This window comes from Falco peregrinus, chromosome Z, assembly GCF_023634155.1.
Source record: "Falco peregrinus isolate bFalPer1 chromosome Z, bFalPer1.pri, whole genome shotgun sequence".
Classification (NCBI taxonomy): Eukaryota; Metazoa; Chordata; class Aves; order Falconiformes; family Falconidae; genus Falco; species Falco peregrinus.
Window position 1 is genome coordinate 16,664,360 of NC_073739.1, and position 22,205 is coordinate 16,686,564.

At 46.0% G+C, this 22,205-nt stretch overlaps 2 protein-coding genes and 1 long non-coding RNA gene across 8 annotated transcripts in view; 1 reads left to right on the top strand and 2 right to left on the bottom strand.

Annotated features, from left to right (window-relative positions):
- Positions 1-1,889: 1,889 nt before the first annotated feature.
- LOC114011427 (uncharacterized) lies at positions 1,890-8,883 on the bottom strand. 3 transcript variants are annotated; one of them, XR_008744818.1, is made up of 4 exons: positions 5,251-8,883; positions 4,368-5,080; positions 3,347-4,280; positions 1,890-2,564 (listed from the first exon to the last, which is right to left on the bottom strand). It is a non-coding gene; the product is annotated as an uncharacterized LOC114011427 (long non-coding RNA). The 3 variants fall into 3 exon arrangements; XR_008744819.1 differs by having other exon boundaries at positions 3,347-4,071; positions 4,368-8,883; XR_008744817.1 differs by having other exon boundaries at positions 4,368-8,883.
- A 1,150-nt stretch (positions 8,884-10,033) lies between these two features.
- Positions 10,034-17,270, top strand: XPA (XPA, DNA damage recognition and repair factor). The gene is given in 7 exon segments (XM_055791145.1): positions 10,034-10,300; positions 10,663-10,682; positions 10,684-10,782; positions 12,896-13,002; positions 14,622-14,787; positions 15,445-15,562; positions 17,040-17,270. Coding segments are annotated over 7 exon segments (819 nt in total). The 5' UTR covers positions 10,034-10,140; the 3' UTR covers positions 17,189-17,270.
- Positions 17,271-19,147: 1,877 nt separating this feature from the next.
- NCBP1 (nuclear cap binding protein subunit 1) overlaps positions 19,148-22,205 on the bottom strand; it is a 31,283-nt gene continuing 28,225 nt past the window's right edge. For all 4 annotated transcript variants that reach the window (XM_055790202.1, XM_055790200.1, XM_055790201.1 and 1 more), the window contains exon 23: positions 19,148-21,595. In XM_055790202.1, coding sequence (XP_055646177.1) covers positions 21,482-21,595 — 114 coding nt within the window. In that variant the 3' untranslated portion in view covers positions 19,148-21,481. The remainder of the gene's footprint in view (positions 21,596-22,205) is intronic.

Below are 22,205 nucleotides of genomic sequence, written 5' to 3' on the forward strand. Positions count from 1 at the left end.
CTTCAGCTTCTACGAGGCAAAATTCCCTCCTCTAGTCTCGATGCTCTTTTGTCAGCAGCATGAACGTTGCTACCATTATTTGCATCTATTGTTCTATAAACGGCAGATTCAGAGGAACAGGATTTAAAAAAAAAAAAAAAAAAAAAAGGAAACAACCCAAAGGTCTGTCCATTGTGTAAAAAGCATTCCTGCGCTGCAGGGTGGGTGGTCTGCTTGGAAGTTGTTATGGTGTCAGCACAAACTGCCACAGAAGATTAGTGAAGTGTGTGTAAATACAGCAGTCTGATCATTGCATTTGAAACCACGTTAGCAAAGTGGCTTACCTGTGTATTGAATTGTGTTTAAGACATGTATTTCACTAACTGGCAGTCAAGTAGGAATTGCATCCGCTCCCTGTTAGGAATCTAAGTGGCATTTTAAAACCAAGATGGATACACTCTCATTTTACACACAGGGAAACAGAAGCATACAACTCACCAAAAAATTATAAATTCTGGGACGTGGAAAATGAGGTGTCTTTGAACATGGAGCAGTAAGTTACTCATCCAGTTTTAGTGAATGAAGCGCTAACAAGACGGAAAACACAACCAAGTCCTTTTGCAGCATGTCGTTCAGTGCAGAAACTTGGCCACAGTATCTGTGGTACTGAACACTGAGATCCTTCTTCTTTTTGGAAAAGAGCTATTGACTTCTGTATCAAATATGAAACATTTTAACATGTACCTCGTAGGTGGGAGACTTGTAACGGAATTAAATGAAAACTCTTGCTATTCTTACAGCTGTGTTAACGCAAAAAACCACAATGCATTAAAGTGGAGCTGTGTAACTGAAGATATTGTCTGGCTTAGCGTCAAATTAGAGGAAAGCGCAACCGGGTGGGGATTAGACAACCCAGCTTTATGGCTGATTCCAAATAACTTAGCAAGATTCCACTTATTACGAATTCACTTAAGTTTTTATCGTGTTTACAATTAGTTGCCCCAGGAACTCCGAGGAACGAAGTCCAACGGCATTCATGGACCAGTAATAAGAGCACCCTCTACTGGCCATTATCACAGGCTTTAATTAGATGTTTTTAAGCAAGCCGTTAGTGTATCTGCCTTCTCATGCACAGAGAGTACCCAGAAAGTTTATTAAAATATGCATATGAACACGCTGTATGCTATTCACGCTATATCAGTCCAACAGACACAGTGCAAAGATTTACCTCGTTTATTCACCAAAAATGTTATGCATTTAATAAAAATACTTGAACACTTTTTGTAGCTTAGGGCAAAATAATTCTTATTTTTGCAGTTTTCAGAACTGTTCAGGAAACTCTCAGGAAGGATACAAAAAAATGACAGAGCAGTAAGTTTGGTCTCCATACCAGGGACCTTAGTAGAAACTACAACAGAGAATGGAATTAATGTACAGCCGCATAAAGATGATGTGTTGAGGAGAAAGCAATGTGGCTGCTGTAAAAGGCAGTCGTGATATACTGATCCTTACAGATCTGTTGCAGTTCTCTGAAGCAATCATGGAACATGTAGACTTCCCATTTAATCATAGCTTTTCAAAGATCCCTAAGTACAGAATTTACCATAAGATACTATAGAATGAGTATCTTGATAATCATTAAACTTAAAACCAGAATTAGAACATAAGTACTAGGTTGGAATGTATGAGTAACTTACAGCATCTTCGGCCAAGTTAGCTTTAGTTAGACTAAGCAGGAGTTACAGCATCAGAAACTGTCAAAGGTAAGGGACAGATGGTTTGAGTCTTTCCAGAAGCAAAAGATGAGGAAGAATAGCTCAAATGCCAAGTAGCCATCAAGCGTGCTCTGCCTGCATTTAATTTCCAAACACACCTCCTAGACATGTACCACAGCACAACAATTTGCCATATCATATTAGTATCACACTGGTCTTTATTTAATTATTCTATTGCATGATTAATTTATCAAGTAAAGTTCTTGTTATTTGCTACTATGAGAACATACTACTTACTGGGTAGGTCCTCTGGGGTTTGCCACATAAACATATGAGTCAAGAGGATTGATGTTGTGTGTGAGAAACTTTAAAAGCAGGATTCTGCCTAAGTTAAGATAATTTTGTGTTGTACAGAAGTTTACTGCAGTGTGTGATTTGGAGGGATCACTTTGGGAAAGGTAAGCAGTGGCAAGAAATCAAGTTTCACAGTATCAAGTGAATTAATGAAATGATGAAAGAAAAAATGCAAGTATTTAAATTATCATGGTATTACAGCAGAAACTGAGGCTGTGTGTCACAGCACTAAAATGTTCCAGGAGACCAATCCTATGGACAACGGGAGAGACAGACTCAGAAAATAAAGAAATTGGGATAAAGCATTCAGTGCTTTTGAATGTACCATGAGAAATTACAATGCTCAGAGAAGAAATGGAGTGGCTAGTGCACATAAACAGTCCAAGTCCATGGATGCTGGAGATGATTTGTACCGGTAGCACTTTTGGACTTTGGTAGACATCGAAGTAAAAGTTAATGAATTCATGACACGTTGCCAGGACTTCGCCAACTGGTTTTCTTGTTTTCTCAGAAAAGCTGGGGGGGAGGGGGGAGGAAGAAGATTTGAAACTCATAAAAAACCGTTCAAATATAACCTACAAAAATGTGTATCATTCAGAACTTCCTGAAAATCTCGGGGGGGGGGGGGGGGGGGAACCCAAACAACCAAAAAAACCCAGAAAAAAACCCAGAAAAAAAACCAAAACTGGGGGGGGGGAAATGAAAAAATGTGACTTGCAGAAGATCCAAAACTTGACAGGTCAAGGTCCAAGCTGGCTGAGTTTAAGCAGAGGGACAGAGCACATCCAAGCTGGTGGCAGAGCTAAGATGTCCTTCCGGCACGGGCCAGCAGCGGTGGTCCATGGGCTGCAGTGGCTGGTGGCTGCCAGATCTAGACAGGATGCTTTCCTAAACGGGTGAGGATGCTTTCCCTCAGCTATGAACCATTTAATTGCCTCCAAATTCAAAGAGGATGCTGAAAAACAGGAGCCTTTGACCTCTTTTGTAACTAAAACTGCAGCTGAGTGAAAACCAAGGAGATGCAAGTCTCCTGCTGCAGCAAAAGTGCCATGTTGCTAGATCACTAACAAGATCCCAAATCTAATCAGGAGGAGAAAAAACCTCTTTCCCCTCCCCCTCATTTTAATTTTTCCTCAGAAATTACTTCCCAAGCTTTAGGCAATAACCAGACATACCATGCACTTCAGTAAAAGGGCTCCAGCAAACAGGCAAAGCTCAGCGTACTTACACCACAAAGAAAACCAATTCTGAAAGAGCACAAACCAGTGTCAAAAACAAATGGGAGGATCTGGCTTTACCTTGCTGCTGCTGTGTGAAAGTCTGATCTGAACAGAATAACCAGGAACATTTGGATGAAGGGGAATTAACACAGGAATGTAGTGTATGTCTCAAACCTGTAAGAAAGAAGTTAGAGGCATCAGGAACTCTTTTCATTTTCCTTCACTCATTAACAGTTTCAACTAAACCAGGGGTATTAAAACCTTTGGAACCCACTTTTCCCTGTTCCAAGAGAGAAATCAATTAAATCTGCATGTTAAATCATTATGGTCACTGCTATTCTTTCAGGCCATACCAAGCCAAGTTCTCCCCTAGAGAAAACAAAACCCCAGAGACAAAAAAAAGAATGAACTGAAGGAATCCAGGTAGCAAGTGAAGACCCTGATCAGAAGTTATTTGCTGATCATGTTGAGAGGATACATTCAGATTACGTTCAAGATTCACATGCTGTTGACAGCATAGTCCCTCAGAGGTACCTCCCACTGGTCCTGCATTCCTAGTTGGCTCCATATTTCCCTTGCAGGCTGGCTGGTGTGGACCTACAATGCATGGTCCAGTCACTAAGATCAACTCCACATCATCCTTCTCCTTCTGTGCTTCATCACACTGAACTGGCTGCAGTTCCTGGTGGTGTCTCTCCTGAGCAGGACAGGGGGCTGGAGGTGCAGCACTGCAAGATGGACTTCTCATCACACGATTGCAGCTAACACTAGGAAGCCAAATTCTGCAGGAGATACAATCAGACCTGTGGACAATGGCACGAAAATGTTTTGCAGAGACTGGCGAGTACCGGAACAGATACATCTTGCTTAAATCTTGGTAACTGGGACATATTTTCTTGCTACAGCAGACTTTGTCAGCTGTTTCACAGCTTTCTGTTCCAGCTACTCTGCATACAGGAAAAATTCAGGCTGACTTGGAAGCAATCATAAGAAGAATCCCTTTATAGTATGGCTTAAATAAAAAAAATAAAAAAAAAAAGGTATAATACATTGAATGATACAAAGCAGAAATCTGAAGAATTTCTTTTTAAATACTTACATTCCCCAGCTCCTTAAACACTTCAGGAAGACCAGAATTTTACACTTTTCTCCAGAACACTCAACCTTTCACCATCAATACGGCTACATCTCATGTCTCGGAGATTAGTATAACAGATGATGTACTGGTTTTCTGTCTCAGAAATGCCTGAGATCCTTTTAATAGAAAGAAAAAATGACTAAAAAATTAGACAAAGTTTCTTAATGCTTCTAAGTTGCTACAGGAAAGATTCTCGCATGGATTAAATAACCGGTCAGTCAGGAATACTGAGAAGGGGGGAAAAATCTGCCAACACACACATCCTTCTTACGTGGTATGTGAATAATCCACACGACAAGCCTCACGTGTTTGGGAAAAAAGCCCCGAGACCCCAAAAGTTGAACTTCCTGACACTTGAGACAGGTCTTCAGACCCATTTCCACACCATCTCCTCCACCAGCCATTAGTGGGGCAAGAAAAACCTCCCAGTACCTTAGCTTCAGGAAAAAATGCATACTTTCCTACAATGTTTTTATTCTTTGTACTGAAGATATCGAATTGCCAAAGGCTGCTAGGCCGCAGTTACAGAACATGCTTGTTTTGCCACAGTTTCGCATTCTTCTTGTGCATGGAAAAGAAAGGTGATTTTCCTGGTAAAATAGTGCAAGAGGATTTGTCTTTCTGGATTGCCAATCAACAACAACAAAGGTGTGCAGCCAGCTTTGTGGTGATCTCTGAAAGAGTAAAAAGCAGCATTTTTTCATCATGCTTGACATTTTCCTGTTCACAGATGTGAAACCAATATTTTCTATTGATATTAAAAGAAAACATATTAAAGTCCTATTCAGTAAAAGTAATAAAACAGAAAAGTCATGTACAATGCTAGTAAATGAAAGATACTTACATTGTAATTTCACATCTCCTGCAACAAGAATATAATAACAAACTTGCATTAAGATCTCCTGTCAGGGAAGAATGCCAATTTTTGTCTTTAAACATTTGCACTTCAGTCCTTGCCTACCTGTTCTTTTCAGATCTGTTGCTCAAGCATTCAACACTTTACGTGTTTCCTCCATTATCTATCTGTTCAACCAAGATTATATACATCAATTGGGAGATGATAAATGGAGCATGAAGACAGGTCACATTACTATGAAAATCCCCTCCTACAGGTAGTGAGCAAATGAGAAAATCTCACAGAGAGATGACAAACTTAATTTACTCTGCGTGTCCCATTCTGTCCGACAGGATGATTCACCGCATATCTCTGATCCATGGGCTATAGCTGAATTCAGAAAGAGAACATTCAAATCCAAGCAGGTGTACTCTCCGGTTTTAACAAGTTCCCTTCGTTTTTCATAGGTCACATGCTTCTTTTTCACCAAGAAGACAGCAATACTTTGCCACTTATTTATTTAAGGTAACGTAAGAAATGGGTGTATCAGACTAAAAACCTGATGGAAATATAATTGCAAAGGGCATGGTATATTTTGCTTCTCACCCTTGAGAATGCAAGTGAACTGTTCTCTCCCTTAAAACCATTTGAAATCATTGGACAAAATCCAACGTCTTAGTCATGCTAAGAGGCAGCAGCCAACAGCCTGTCTGCATTGGCTGGTCAGATGCTGCTACAGAATTCAAATGTGGCTAAAACTGATGCTGTTACCCAAACCATCGAACAGAGGGAGAGGCAGAGGGAGAGGGAGAAGCAGAGGGAGAGGGGGGAGAGCAGTAAAGAAACTTTGCTCCACAGCTGCTCCCTTCAAAAGACAACCCCACAGAAAAGTAGGACACTGTTAGATCTGTTTCTCATGGAGTGAATATTTTTACCGAGGCAGCACAAAAAAGTGGTTTGGTTATAGGTGTGCAACTGCAATGCAAGTGTATGCAGACTGCTATCAAGGCTTTGTGGACATGGAAAAATAACTGTATCGTGAGGTGAAGTGGAAATACACAGCACAGCAGATGCTCTGTAAGTAAATCCTGGTATAGATGAGCATAGAATCTGGTGTGAAAGACCCCATGACACAGGCTTACACGTTATTATGTGGCTCCAGGTGTTTAAGCATCAGTTACAGTGTGATTAGCTGTGAATACTGAGGAGGAAGAGGTGTACTGCCTTGGGTGAAGAACCCATTCAGTCCAACGTCCTGTTTCCACCACAGGCCACCGGCAAACATCAAAGGAGGAGGAAAAAACAAGGCAAATATATGGTACCTCCTCTGCAACACTCCCACAGCCTCCAACTGCTTTCAGCTCTGGGGATTTCCTGAGCCTGAGGGGGTGTTTGTTCACGAACTCTCAACACAGCCTTCTTCCAAACATTTGGCCAACCTCTCCTGCACCCCAGCGCGACACCCTGTGCCCATGGTGTCGTTCTGAAAGGCACAGCACACATCCAACCCCATGTCACTGCACAAAGAACCACCTCTCTTGTTTGGTTAGAGCCTGGCTCCCACCACCGCAGATCTGATGATTTCTGCTCAAAGAGTCAAATGCCATTCACCCTCTCCAAGTTACTTAGGATGTGACAGGCCTCAGGCACATCCTCCGTAAGTAAATTCTTCTGAGTGAAAACCCCAAGCCTACTCAGTTGTTTCACGGGACATAAAGACAGGCAGCTGAGCATCCTTGCTATCCTTTTCCAGTTCCAGTATTTCCCAAGAAGCAGGAAACCTGACCAGGCACAGTGCTCCTGGCACGAGCTCAGCGTGGATTTGTGGAGTGTCATAAATAGGTCCCTGTTTTGTTCCTTGTCCCTTTCCTTAAAATGTGCTTTGCTTTTCCAAACACCAAACTGATGTTTATGCAGGCCACACATATGCAAAGTCTCGCTCCCCTGTAGCAGCAACCAGTTCAGGTATCGCTATCATTTATGTAAAGTTAGGACTTGGTTTCTGCACATGCATCATCCTGCATTTATCTACCCGGTATTTAATCGACTTTTTTTACTGCCTAGTCACCCACATTCTTTGTAGATGACCCTCACCTCTGCTACCTTAAAAAAGTTTTGTAGAGTCAGCAAACATTTTCATTCTGCTGCTCATCCTTTCCTCTAAGAGTGATGAGTTGTCAAGCACTGCATAGCTGCCTCCCTGCGCACAACTACTCACTGATGCTGTTCTCTGTGGCTATGAAATAATGCATGTCTACACTTGCCAATTAACGACAGCTACTTTTTAATACACGGTTACCAACAGCCAAGTAATATCAAGTATTACTTGGCATACAGCACCTGAAAAACTATCTAGAACACAGATACCACTATTATTAACTCATGTGCCCCCACTAAGCCCTGTGGGTTTAATATTAAACATGAGCATTATCGCATGACCAGAGGAGAGCATATGAGATAGTTTGTAACCCCTTGCTAATGCATAGCTGTTAGCTTTATTACCTTCCCATGACCATGAAAATTAGGAGCACTGTATGTGATTCATTCTAGCCTGAAGCAGACCCGGGGAGAATATTCTCCTGTGATTACCCAGCCAGACTGACCCTGAGAAATAGAAGAAAACCTCTAGTATGCTTCTAAAACAGTTTCACTTCATAATGCACTAGTTGCACTGCACAGATAGCTGCGATCCAGTGTCAATTTCGCTTGAGTGCCTTGCCTCTGAATTTGCTTTTGTTTGTATCTTCTGGCTTCCTTTTAATCCTAATTCCAGTTTGCCTGATTAGTAACCAAGTCGTTCTGCCCTTGGAAAAAAACCCTTACACAGGGTCTTCACTTTGACGCAGTTTTGGTTTTGGTTTGTGAATAATACAGAACTATTTGTTAACCCCCAAGCACAACTCTAAAGTTCACTCTTCCCTGAATTCCCACTCCCACAGAACAAGGGAGAAAAGACTGGCATTAGCATAAAATAAGGAGTCCAGACATACGTGTGTTTGCTTTTCAAGCAAACAATTTGATTTGCAAGTCATCTAGTAAAGGCTTTGCTTTGAACTACTTTTATTTTACTTATTTGAAATGTATTTATTAACCTCTTTGTAACTGCACCGTCAGTAAGTCCGAGGGGAAGAGCCTGGAGAAACATGTGCTCATACTGTGCCATTTCATAAGCTGCTTCCCGTAGGCCAGGACCACAATTTATGTTTTCATCTACTGAATACCTCGTGTTATAGACCCTTCTCCTTGACTCTTGGACATGTTCACTGTGGCGCTTTTCCAGCTTTATGCAAACACTGCAGAGCAATCTTGCTGGAAGCATACAGTTTAGTAGGGCTTGGTTGTTCATGTTTAAGGAAGAGGTTCTGTGATCCGTGACAAGAGGGCTATTTTACTTGACAGCAGGAACTGCCTACCGCTCATGCAAATATTTGAACCGCCTAAAATGTCTTCGTCTGCGTTTGACGACAGAGATATATATATATATATTTTTTTTTTTTTTCAATTCCCAGAAGCAGCACGTCCTTTTCGCAGCGTTCACAGCACACTCTGCTGGCTGCTGCTGCAAGTTAATACCAAGAGCGGGCAGCCGGCTGAAGAAATAAAATGTTTTTTCCGACGCCGCAGAGAGAAGAGCCTATGCAGGTAAATGGCTGGGGGTGGCTCGGGCTGGGGGTGACTCGGGCTGGGGGGATCCCCCGGGGGCAGCAGGGGAGCGCCGGCAGTTATCGCAGTGACAGGGAAGGGTGGGCGAGGTTGGGGACGAAGGGTGCCTTCCGTGCCGTCAGGTCACGGCGGTTCGCAATGGAGGCAGGAGCCAAGCTCTGCAGCAATGCCTCCATTTCCGCCGCGGCAAGGACGGGCCCCGCTCGCCGGCTGTTGCCCGCTAAGCTGGCTTTACACGAAAGTGGCTTAGAGCCACATTTGCATGACAAAGCCATTTAAGTGTCGCTCGGCGCTGAGGCGGGCTGCGGGCTCCATGTATCCCGTTGGTGCCTGGATCCTGCGCCACGCCGGGGGGGCAGCGGTGGGGGTGTGGGGGACCGACACCCAGTGCCCGCTCGGGGCGCGGCGGGGGGACGGTGCCCTTCTGTGGGGGAGAACGTGGCGGAGGCCGCGGGGCCGCCGGGCAGGGACCCGGCGCGGGCAGGACCCGCCGCCTCCCCCGGGGCCGCGGCCGCGCGCGTTGCGGGAGCCCGAGCCCGACGGAGCGGGGCCGGGCCCGCGTGCTCCCATGCCCCGCCGGGCCAGGGGCAGCGCCGCGCCCGCCGGGCCGGGCCGGGCCGGCTTCGCTGGGACAAAGGGGCATTTGCCGCCGGGGAGTTCCCGCCGCGCGGGGCGGTGGTTGGTGCCGGCTTTTTTTTTTTTTTTTCCCAAACGGGGTTGCTCAAGTCTGGCGCCAGGGCTGGTGCAGAAAGCGCTCGAAACCGCACACGCGGCCCAGCTCGGAAATCGCAGGGTCATCGCCCCCTCCCCCACCCCGCCCCGCCGGACTGATGAAACCCCCGGCCCCCACCCCGCCGCGGCCGGCCCGCCCCCCCCTCTCCCGTTTCCCCCCCCGGGCGCCCCCCACCCCACCCCGGGCAGGGCCGGGCGGCGCCCCCCGCCCCCCGTGGCCGGGCGCCACGCAGGCCGCAGCCCCCGCCCCCCCCAGCCCCCGCGCGCCCCTCCCCCCGCGCTTCCCGGCACCCCCGGCACGGCGGCGGGGCGGGGCCCGCCGTGGCGGTGCGGGGAGGCGAGGCGGCGGCTACGCGCCTGCTCGGGGGGCCTCGCCCCTGCCGCCCCCTCCCCCGCCTCCCTCTCTGCGCAGGCGCAGTGCGGCGGCGGCTGGGCGAGGGGAAGGGCGAGCCGTCGCTGCCGGAGCGGGGGGGATCCGCGGGGCTCCGCGCCTCAGCCGCCGCCATGGCGGGCGCGGCTCCGGCCCCGGCGGAGGAGGCTTCGGGCGCGGCAGACGAGCGGCCGCCCCTCTCGGCGGCGGCGTTGGCGAAGATCGAGCGGAACCGGCAACGGGCGCTGGCACTGCGGCAGGCGCGGCTGGCGGCTCGGCCCTACCCTGCCGCAGGTCGGATGGCGGCGGCGGACGGGCCCGGCCTCGCCGGGCGGCTCCCCGCGCCCTTTATCTTTTTTCTGGGGGGGAGACGGGGAGACGGGCGCGGAGACGGACGGGCGGGGGGGGGGGGGGGGGCGCTGCGCCGCCGTTAGGCGGGAGGCGGCGGGGAGAGGGAGCGGGAAGGGGGGGTGGGGGTGGGGGGGGAAGCCGCGGCGCGCGAGGTTCCCCCCCTCCCCCCACGTGGGGGGAGGGGGGGGCCCCTCGTGCGCGCCGCGGCCCCCCCGCCTCGCGCCGCGGGGGAGCGCGCGCGCGCCCCCTGCCGGCGGCGGCCCCAGCCGCGCGCGCTAACGCGGCGGCTCGTTTGTCTTCTGCAGGCGGCGTGCGGGCGCGGGCCCCCCCCCAAGGTCGTCGACACGGGAGGGGGCTTCTTCCTGGAGGAGGAGGAGGAGGAGGAGGAAGAGCCCGGCGCCGCCGAGAAGATCGTGCATCCCCCCCGGTAAAAAAAATTACAAAAAAAAATCACCGGAGGGAGCGGCGCGGGGTAGAGGGGCGGCTGGGGCGCCGGGGGGGCGGCGCCGCGTGCCGGGGCCGGGGGGGGAGGGCAGGAAGGCGCGGGGGCGACAGCGAGCCGCCTTCGGGCTGAGCGAGCGGGGCGGGTTGGGCGCCTTTTTTTTTTTTTTCCCGGGCTTTTTTTTTCCACCCCCTTTCTTTCTCCATCTTTTTTTTTTCGGCTTCCCCCCCACCCCCCCTTCCCTCCCAGCCCGTCTTTCTGCATGTGCTCGATTTCTGGCGCGTCCGATTCTTTCAGCATTACAGCGGCTAGCAAATACGCGGTAATTAAAAATGAAGAATTTTAAGCCGCGGAAGTAGGACACAGTCAATGCCCTTGGGTATAGCACGTTTTTTCTTTTTTCTTTTTATTCTCTTTTCCTCGATAAACGTTTATTTCTACTATTTATTTCGGGAATTTGAATTTTAAGACCAAAATAAGTGTAAATTTTCGCGGGTTCGTCGGTTCTGGGGATTTTGAGGTTGATACCGTGCATGCCAAGATCAGAGCACTGCTGCAGTGCCAGCTTTTATCGTTATAAAACGGTATTGACGCCAAGTTGCTGATCGTTTGGTGGAGGATTTCAACATACGGTCTTGTGATATTGTGCCTCCAAAAAGCAAATGGAGAAGTAAGGATCCCAAAATAGATTCACTTTCTTCTCTGGGATTGCCTTTGTCTTGCTTTGTTCTGCTCTGAATCAGCTGCGGGGCTGTTGGTGCAGTGTATCTCTTTGTTAGAAATCGCCACCAGATTTCGTTAAGAGTGTAAACAACTGGCAGCCCTCCTTTTTTTGAGGGGTTAATGTTTAAAAATAAATTTAGTAGGTGTGGGATGCCTGTGCACTGGGGGTATTTTTGCTGTGTAATTCATAATGTCATTGTCTTAATAAAACGTCTTCACGTTCGGGAGTACTGCCTTAAATGATGAAATGTGATGTAAGAGCATGACTATGTGAAGTACTAAGAATCCCACTGTCGGTAGCAGGACTGAATTGGCATAAAATGTCGTCTTTGCTAGATCGAACCTGCTATAAATGCAAACGCAATTAAAAATGTATGGTGCTGCATGCCAAGCATTAATCTTCTGTTTCAGGTATTGTTAATATTCTGCAGTATTACCTCATTTTCAGTTCGTGAAACTGTATAAAAATGTTAATTTTCTGCTAGAACTACAATGTTACTGTTAAAAGGAACATTCCTTGTAGCCGCGGTTACCTAAATCGGTGTTTCTTGGCGTCCCTTGGAATGTAAAGCAGATGGCGATGACGCTGGAGGTGATCTACCCGGCGAGGATTCGGCCAGAAGTGATGGCCGGCACTGGGATGAGTCTGGGCTTGGAGCAGTGCTGAGAGGGCTTGGGGAGAGGATTGTAGTGGAGCTCCATCCCCATTCCACTCCTAGCAGCTCTCTGGCCATCCACCTCCATTTCTGCCAGCTGGAATGGACAAGAGCCTTGCCAACCGCCCCAGGCCTCCATCGAGCTCGTTTAGGGAGAGGCAGGTGTGGCTGAGCTAGGAAAAAAACTGGAGCAGAGCTGAGAGGACTATGATGCCAGTGCAGCTCCGGTACTGCTTCCTGCTCTAGCCCACCCTCTTCGAACTGCATCCCCTTTCTCTGCTTCCTTCCGTTACTGCCTGTGCGTCCTCTCTAAATCGGGGACGTATTATGGAGGGCCGGAACGGAGGGAAGCTGTAGGAGGGGATATGAAGCACTTTATGGGGAAATGCCGAGGACTGCTTTTTTTTTTTTTTTTTTTTTTGTAACAATGGCTAAGTCGAAACAAATGTGTGCATTTGAATGTTGAAATCCAATACTTAATACAGCGAACCTTCCAGCAAGAACAGAAATAACACCAGCAGAGATGGGATTGTATGATACCGGGTTTGAGTTTGTACTGTATCTTTCTGGAAAACTTAAAAAGAGGAGTGAAACTAGTCTGTAAAAAATACTATGAGAATATAATGTAAATTTTAGTAAAATTGTCTGTAATACCAATTCCAGATGCTTGCTTTTTAACGTGGTAGTTAGTAAAAAAAAACCAACTTCTTTCCATTAGCACCCGTACTAGAATTTGACTATCTCATCTGTGGAGACTGTGGCAAAGAATTCATGGATTCCTACCTTATGCAGCACTTTGATTGGGCGACCTGTGATAATTGCAGGTATTACAAATAATCAGGAGGGGGAAGCTTTATTTTATGTAAAGATTGCTGGCTATAATTTAGTTAATTAAAATAATTCTGTGTAATTAAAATGGCTGTCAGCAAAGAGACATTTTTCAGTAACTTAATACTGAAGAAGTAAGTGGAAGTCGACTGATAGTCTCTTGTATTTTCCATTATGGGGGTGAAGAACAGGAGCATTGTTTCAGGAGCCTGTCTTAGCATAGGGGACACAAGTAGATTTTTATTTTACATGATGTTGGGGAACCCGATGTCGGGGGGGGGCAGTTTGGTGTGTTCGTCAGCCTGGGGATTACTGTCTGGTTGCAGACTCGAGCAGCTTGAAAAACTTGACAGAACGCAAGAGCGCCTGCTTTCTGAGGTAGAGGGAGGTAAGATTAGGAGAGCTATTTGCAGTCCTAGTGCGTTAACCCGAGTGGAGTTGGTACTTTGGTCGGCGGGAGCGGGCCGGGGGCTGGGAGGGTGGCAGCCAAAGGGCAGGAGCCCACGGGAGGTGGCCGGCCGAGCCGCAGGGTGAGCAGCAGCTCGACCTTGAGCGGAAGGCAGGCAGCCCGCTCCAATACAGGAGAGGCTCCCGCAGCTCAGAATAACCAGGGCAATGAAAGGGACCGAAGTACCCGTGAGTGCAAGAATGAATGGGGGGGGTGGGGGTGGGGGGAGGGGAGAAGATTGCAGCTAGGAGTTTGTTCTGTGAGCTTCCCTGCTTTCTCCCGGGTGCGGTCTGGGTATGCACATGCTGTAGGCAGTTCACAGTCGTTACAGGCAAAGTGCTCTCTTGAAGGTAAGATGGGTGGAAAAGGGACGTTAAGGACAGCGCTAGGAGCCTTGGAAGCGGTTTTCCTCTCAGACTGAGTAGCTCTTGTAGCTGAACGTTAGGGATTCCTCGGTGCGTTAGCTTTTACTGTGGACTTTGAATTCTAGTAAAGCTACATTTGCATTAGTTCCTTGGTGACTGTTGCTAGCACTTGCTGTTTGGCAGACTGTTCTGGCTCGTGCAGGTTATCAGGGTTGCGTAAACGTAATCTTTCCTTAACTTAAATGCTGCTGTGTTTACACTTTTTCACTATCTGCCTGATAAATGTTGCAGTGTTTCAAGGTCTTCATTTTGTGGTTTCTCTGCCTACTGGCTGGCGTTTAGAAACGAGTGCTCTGCATTGCTAGTTGTTTCTGGGATCTAGAAGCATATGGAGTGTGTATATTCTCAGGTGGTCTGACCTGTCTCAGATTACACATTCTTTCTCTCTTGACCATGTGTCAGGCTTGTACTTTTGTCCTCTTGAATTGCATCTGGGCTAGGTGAATGCCTAAAGTAATTCATACTCTTAAGTTTCAGTTACTCCCTCTTATAAGGAAATAGAAGCAAAACCCTTCTAGAAGAAGTCTCAGCCTATGTGTGCTCAAATGGGAGATTTTTTAAACTTCATTTCAGGAAACTGATCCCAAAGCTAGGTTGATGGTTTCCAAAGTTTTTGCATACATAAAAACGGAGAGGGTGAGGGCTTGCCTGTGTTTCAGGAATGGTAGAACCAATGGGGATTTAGATGTTAATAATGTGGGTTTCAGGTGTAGCTTTCTCATCATTGTTTTACATCTTCCAGAGATGCTGAAGATAAACATAAGCTTATAACAAGGACAGAAGCAAAAGAAGAGTATCTTCTCAAAGACTGTGACTTAGACAAGAGAGAACCAGTGCTCAGATTCATAGTGAAGAAAAACCCTCATAATTCGCGATGGGGTGACATGAAGCTTTATTTAAAACTACAGGTATGGAAATTGTTAAGAGTGTTTCAGACCTTTTTTTACCTTCGTGGAACTTTGGTAGCCAAAATGGTGTCACTTCAGTTCTGATTTCTGAGGGATTTTGTTAAAGCTTACATTATACTTATATTGCACTTACATTACATGTAGCTTGTGTAAATTTTCTGTATAGTTAAAGAGCCATGATCCAAATTCCTGAGAGCATTTTAAAGATGTTCATGGACCACAGCCTCAGTGGTTTGTACAATTAGAGGTCACAAAGTGCATGGCCTTTCAGTGCTACTCTGAAGTGCTTGTGGCAGCTGCTGCAGTGTGTGGCCCTTTGTAGCTGTGGCTTCAGGTTCACACAGCTCTGCCCTTGGGCAGTGGGGAAAGAAGTAGGTTTTCCAGGGCCTTGTCATTTCTTGTTTGCTGCTTCTGTAGGAATGCTGCTTCAGAGCTGGGTTTAACTTCCGTAAGTTATATCTAGCCGATACTAAAAATCAATGTTGCCTGTTAACTGTGGAAGGAGTGTTGGCGAGTCGAGAGCAGAGACAGATGGGAGGCAGAGGCAAGATTGAGTTGGCTTTTGTATGTGTAGGAAAAAAATTAAATTTGTGAGTTAGAATAGTTAACTTCTGTCGTTTCAGGGGAAAAAGAAACACGTTTATGTCCATCCTGTAGGTAGTCAAGCGTTCTCTTGAAGTCTGGGGTAGTGAAGAATCATTGCAAGAAGCAAAGGAGCTCCGCCGTGACAACAGAGAGAAGATGAAACAGAAGAAGTTTGATAAGAAAGTTAAAGGTAAAGGGTTAAACTTACATACTGCAGTACCTGAAGTAAAGTACAGTTCTGTTTGAATTCGTTTCTGCATCTGATTAAATTATTTAGAAAATCTTCAGTGTGGCAAAATGGAGGCTTTCAGGAGCTGTGTGGGTAACACTGGAGCAGTCTGGTCTGACCTCATAGCTGGCTATTTTGGGCGGAGGGTTGGACTGGGGATCTGAGGGCACATCCAACCTGAATTACCCTGTTGTCCTGTGGGCATGATGTAAGTGACAGAATTCAATTAATGATGTTCATTATGGTGCTTTTAAATTTGGTATGACCCAGCATGTGCCATAGATTGATCCTGCTACTTTTCCTGACATGTGGAGAGTGTGGATTTTTGTGGAGGTGGGTTATAATTCTGGCATATGTATGCATTCAGGTGGAGTAGCTGTAAATGAAGCCAGAAAATGCCTTTTCTCTGTTCGCAGTATTCCCAGCTTCTGTTTCTAGGGCTCATTATCCTTGGTTTTGCCTGATCAGTTAGTATTTAGGAGTATTTAATGGGTAGAACTTCTGAAAAATACTTTCAGCACAGACGCATTAGTAATTTTAAAAAAAAAGACTGTGTTTGTTTCTTTGCAAGAGCTGTGGCTTGTCATGATGTCTGCTGCCCGTAGCATCCATGCTTTGCTTTGGGTTGGTATTCAGAGAGGCAGAGCGCTCCAGCTGGCTGTGCTGGTATTATCTGGGGGAGGTGGAATGGGAGACTGAGCAAATAACCCCCTGTCTTGACCATTGATGTTCAGCACACAGAAGGGCTGGCAGCAGACTGTAGCCAAGATGCCAGAGTTCAGCGCAAGTACAGGCCTTAACGTGACAAAGTTTGCAGCCTGAACGGCTTGGCTCACAACGTGACTACGCTTTGCTGTTCGGTATGCTTGCCACCCACTTGCAACATCCGGATAATATCTTGTGCTGCCAGGCTGCCAGCCTGTGCTCTCTTGAAAACCCGCTGACTTCACTGCGGCTGCTGCAGAGGCAACTCACATTATTGGGCATAAAGCTTAGAGAATGCACAGTCATTTGGGAGGCTTACAGTGACCTGAATGAGAAGTACGCTTTCTTGGTCATGTAAAACAAATGAGGGGTTTTTTTTATTTTATAAAATATTACTCTGCATTCCATGTGCCTCTTTTGGGTACTTTTGAATGGCTTCCTGTAAAAAGGCAGTGGGCAGGTTAGTCCAGATGAACTAAAATCTTCTCTCATGAGATCTTGTGACAACTTGTGTCAGGGTAGTTCTTGCCCTTTAAAACATGCAAACAAGATGATGATTGCAAGGCAAGTCAAAGCTTGTTCTTGCAATAGCAGATTCTCACCCAAAACTTAGGGAAGACAGGCAACAAACAGATTGTCATCTGTAGTCCTCAGAAAGGTGGTTAGCCTGAGTTTTATTAACCATTATTTAAGATTTTAATAAATCTTAAAAATGTCTTTTATTTCTCATCAGAACTCCGCCGTGCCGTGAGGAGTAGTTTGTGGAAGAAAGAAACAAGTATCCATGAACATGAGTATGGACCAGAAAAAAACATAGATGAAGATACATATAAAAAGACATGTACTATATGTGGCCATGAGTTAACTTATGAGAAGATGTAGCGTTTAATCTGTGTTTTCTTTATTTCATTATCTTTTAAATGGTATTTTGTATTAAAGTCAAATAAATGCTAATTATGAACAAGCTGTTGCCAAATCCTGTGATGTGCCTTGGTTGTAAGAAGCTCTGTACAGAACAGTAAGCTTTGGCTTTTAAGCTAGATCTTGGTGTAGAATGAAACTTGTTTTTAACAGTTCAATGTGGGCATTCCACTTAATATGCTGATGAAATTAAGGTGAACGTCCCACTGCTTGACTGGTTCTTTTAGGGAGGAGGAAGGCTACATGGTTTTTGTCCTAATGTCTGGTTTCCAGGTATTACTGGTTGTGGGTGGGTGGAGGGCAGCCAGCTGATACAGCACCTCCTCTGGTTGTTGGAGACCATGTCGTGGAGCAGGTTCTGCTGGAAGACTTGGCTCCATTAAGGGAGAAGTCTTCCAAAGAAAAGCTGCCTGTTCCTGGGAAGATTCTGACACATCTCTACCATGTTTCATATGGGAGAGTCCTTCTGTAAGTATATTCTCTGCTGCTTTTCTTGCAAGTTTTAGACCCAAGGTGACTCTTAAAATGTCAAAATTACTCTTAAAACTTTTAAATGATAGGGTAAATACCTGTCCTGTGGTAGTGGTGGTGAGTAGCATTCCAAGGACAATCTCTTCAAGTGTGCTTGAATGATGTTTGCTTTCAGTAGAGGGTGGCTATGCTTTCAAATTTCTCAAATTTCAAACCCTTGGTTCTTACAGCTCTTGTGGAGATAGCAAAAGTGAAAGAACATGCTCTAGGCAGCGGCTCTGCATTTGTTCACTGTTGTAACTACAGCAGATACCAGTGAAATCTCTGGAGGCTTCCCAGGGGAGCCTGGGCCATGGTAGCTGCACAGAACTGCAATGTTACAGGAGAAGTGGTGTCTGGGGAGGGTGGATGATGGTTCCACTAATAACTTCACTTCTCCAATGCTGGCTTTGTGGTTTGCAGCCCCCAGTGACCTGCCTTCCCACCAAGCATGGGGGTCTCTGGGCCCTGCGTGATCTAAGAACATGGCACATGGCGTTGGCTGCGGGGCAGGAAAGCAGGACCTGGCAGGGCTTTTGGAGGTACTTGGCTCTGGTAAGACCCCACTTGGAGTACTGTACTCAGCTCTGGTGACCCCAGCATAAGGACATGAACCTGTTGGAGCACATCCAGAGGAGGGCCACAAAGATGATAAGCCTGGAGCACCTCTCCCATCAAGACAAGCTGAGAGAGTTGGGGTTCAGCCTGGGGAAGAGAAGGCTCTAGGGAGACCTTACAGCAGCCTTCCAGTACCTAAAGTGGGCCTACAGGAAAGCTGGAGAGGGATGTTTCATTCATAGTGACAGAACAAGGGGGAGTGGCCTTAAACTGAAAGAGCTTTAGGCAATACCCGAGAGGCACTCATCCCTGTGAGGAACAGGCTGCCCAGAGGAGCTGTGGATGCCCCTTCCCTGGCAGTGCTCAAGGCCCGGTCTAGTGCAGGTGTCACTGCCCATGGCAGGGGGTTGGAACTCTACAAACCAGTGGTGTCTTGCACCCCAAAGCATCTGTGTAGGGCAGCAGGGTGGCGTGCACTGGCTGCTGACTCACTTAGCCCAGGGCAGGCTGCAGCAGCCACCCCTCAGCCAGCACCACCCACCCCCCCCCTGCCTCGCCTTCTGCAGCAGCACCACCCAGAAGACAGGCGGTGCCAAGGGTGACAGAGCATTTCCACATGGGCACCCTCCTGGCATCCATGCTTGCCTCACTCAGTCACTCAGGTGGGGCAACCACATTAGATCAGCCCCAGGGCACAAGGAGGTGAAGGCTTGTGTGTTCATCGGGGTATCGGGAACCATGCAGGGGAAACTGCTCCAAAGCCAACTGCATTTAACACCTGCATAACCCTGCCATGACTGCTACACCTCAGTGGTCCCCAGAACAGCCAGGACAAACACTCCCAACAGCAGCCTTCTTCACCTTCATTTATTTCTATCTTTGTGCATTTTTTCCAACTACCACATTTTTACAGCATCTTTACATGATCCACCTCCCCCATGCACCAGCAGTTCCAAGTTTCTCCAGTTAGCTGCTTGGTAGCGCTGTGCGAGCTTCTCTCCTCTTTCCCACAGATGCAACCAGTTTCCCAGTCAAGTCAGGTGTACACCACTGGACCTACAAAGAGGGGAAGGTGTCCAACAGACTCAAGAAATTAATCAAAGCCCATGCTCACCGTGGAAATCGATTTAATTTTGAAAGACATTGCTATTTGGTTTTAAATCATTGGATTACACTCAGGCATTTACAACTGGATCCCCAGCACCCACATTTGTCAAGGCTCAGAGGAAGTTACAGGTTTGCAAGTTTTAACTGCATTATCAATGTTACAGATATCACATTTGTAGTCAGACCACCACCATTAGTTAACATCAGAACTCTGACACTGATCTGAACCAGTGAAAAAAAAACCATTAAACCCCAATTAAAACCTCTACAGTATTGTTTCTTAAAAAAAAAACAACAAAATAAACCAACCAAACACCTATTTGATTACTCGAGAACATTAACAGAGAAATATTTGAAGCAGAAGTCTGTGCATGACTGACAAAACCCCTGCATAAAGCAGATCTACAACAATTAACAGTATAACCTATAGGAATGGAGGGATCAGTCACATCAGAAAGGGCAAGCAGAGAAAGCAGAGTAACATATCTAAGTCTACAAGGATATATCTGATTGCTGGAGGCCACATACAAACTTAGGTCAAAGTAAAAAGCTCCATTTTTTACCCTTCTTTATTGATCAGGAGGTCAGTTGGTCACGTATGGATGAAATGCATTACTAGGTATAATACTTGAAAAAATAATTCATACAGGAACAAAATTACTCAAAAGCTCATAACTTTCTAAGCCTAAACTGAATAGCATGGGGTATTTTAAACATACATCTGCAAAATGAAGAGACCATAAACAGCCTGGAAATACACTGCACAGTGACAGACCTGAGCACCTAAGGCATCATCTGTGCCACTCATCACTGCTTACTATGATACAGACCACACTGGTGTGGCATTTATGTATGTAATGTTACTTGCACAACTCAGAACTAAGGCTACTCTATTTTCAGGTTGTTTTCCCAGTTCTAGTCTTCTGTGAGATCTTACTTAATTTAGCATAAAATTCCGTCTCGAGACATGGCAGTCACATGCTGTTGTCACATTTTAAAGCAAGGGAAGGTTAGCAGATGCAGCCACAGCAAAGCAGCTGTTACTAAGCCAGATGAGGTGAGGGCACTGGGTTCATCCCACCATCACCACCAGAAAGATTCCTGGCATCGCTGCAGGGCCAGCCCAGCACAAGCTTGGCAGCCCAAATCATTACAGGCTGAAATAAGGGAACAAGCTAAATGCTGCCCTGCCTTCTCCCCTGGCATCTGGGGCTGGAGCTCCCAACGCCCAGGTAAGGCTTGCAGTACGGAAGTAAGAAGTTTGTTCTGCTCCAGCTCTTGCTTGCTGTCTGCATCTACCAGTGAAGACTGCTGCCAGAAGCAGTTCACAATTCTTTGCCCATACTGCAAAAAGGATTGCATTTTTCAGAAGTTATCCATGATGTTCCGCTAACGATTGTTTATAGCTACTGTAATAAGACACTAAACAATACATTAAAAAAACATATTTCAATTGTATTACAACCATGTTCTTCCAAAGTGTTGAAATCTAGCTGGCTTGGTAATGAACAAATTCATACGCTCTATACTACTTTGAAAACTTAACTCAAGTGTTTCACAGGCCCAAAATTACGATGCTTTTCCTGTGCCATGCTAGAGAACTTACCACACTGCTCACAGAGGGTGCATTCCCTTTCAGATTCACAAAGCGCTATAAACTGTTTCTCATTTTTGCAACTCCTTTCATTTAAGGGCCAGGCAGAGGTAACAAATTCTACTTCAGGGCTTTTTTTTTTTTGTTTTGTATTTTTTTGTTTTGTTTGGGTTTTTTGTGGTTTTTTTGTGGTTTTTTATTTTTTATCTTTGTTTCTGGGTTTTTATGTAAACAACGGGGAAAAACAAAAATACTATCATGAAGTAAAAAAATTCATACTTCATGTCTATCCCCTATCAGTCATATCTTCTAAGGCTTATGATACTTAGTTTTCTGTTGGTTAGAGTACTGTATTCTTTTATATAGGAGCACATGAAACGCAGTTTTAGTCAAAAATTTCTTAAATCCCCATGTGAAGTTTTCTTATTAAAAAAAAACCTTAAATTCATTAAAGTCCTGCAGAGAAAACTGCCTGTGAATAATCCTCAGGCCTGCAGAGCACAGAACTGCTGAAACACAGCCAGTATGTGGTGGTCCAGTTCAGCTGTAAACAGGAGGTTCTCTAGGGTGACCATGTACTGCTGGATTATCTGATGATGCTGGCAGATAAAAAACAAAAACAAAAAACAAATCTTTACTGTTTTCATTTATCATTGTACAACAACAGGCAGAGAAGTCAAGACAAGTAAGAATCACAGGTCAAATATTTTCAAACTAGTTAAGCACATCTCATTTTCACAACACAGTAGCCACTGACAAGCACAATGCAGAGCCACTGCTGACTGCAAGAAGAAAGCATGTGCTGAAATCCTGTCTTGAGAAGCACTGTGCTTCCTTGTAGCTTTTCACTCCTGGATCCTGAATTGTGAGCAACATGCAACAGCAGAGATATCCTAGCAGAATCGGGATATTTGCCTTCCTCTGAAGCCACATCCACTACCAGGGAAGGGTGCAGCTCAGGGCAGAATTATGTTGAAGAATGGGAGTGGTGGTATATCTTCCACTCACACAGGTATAATGTTCTATTTACTATCACTTTCATCCAGCCACCTGTGCTTGCTACCTGATTTAATATAGAGCCAAGAATTAAAAAATTATTTAAATAGATACTTTGATATATTTATGTATCTTAAAAGGAATTCTGCAGTATTTTAATCTGCTTATTTAAAAGACATGTATTTCAGCATCCTTGCTCCCTCCAACTTTGCC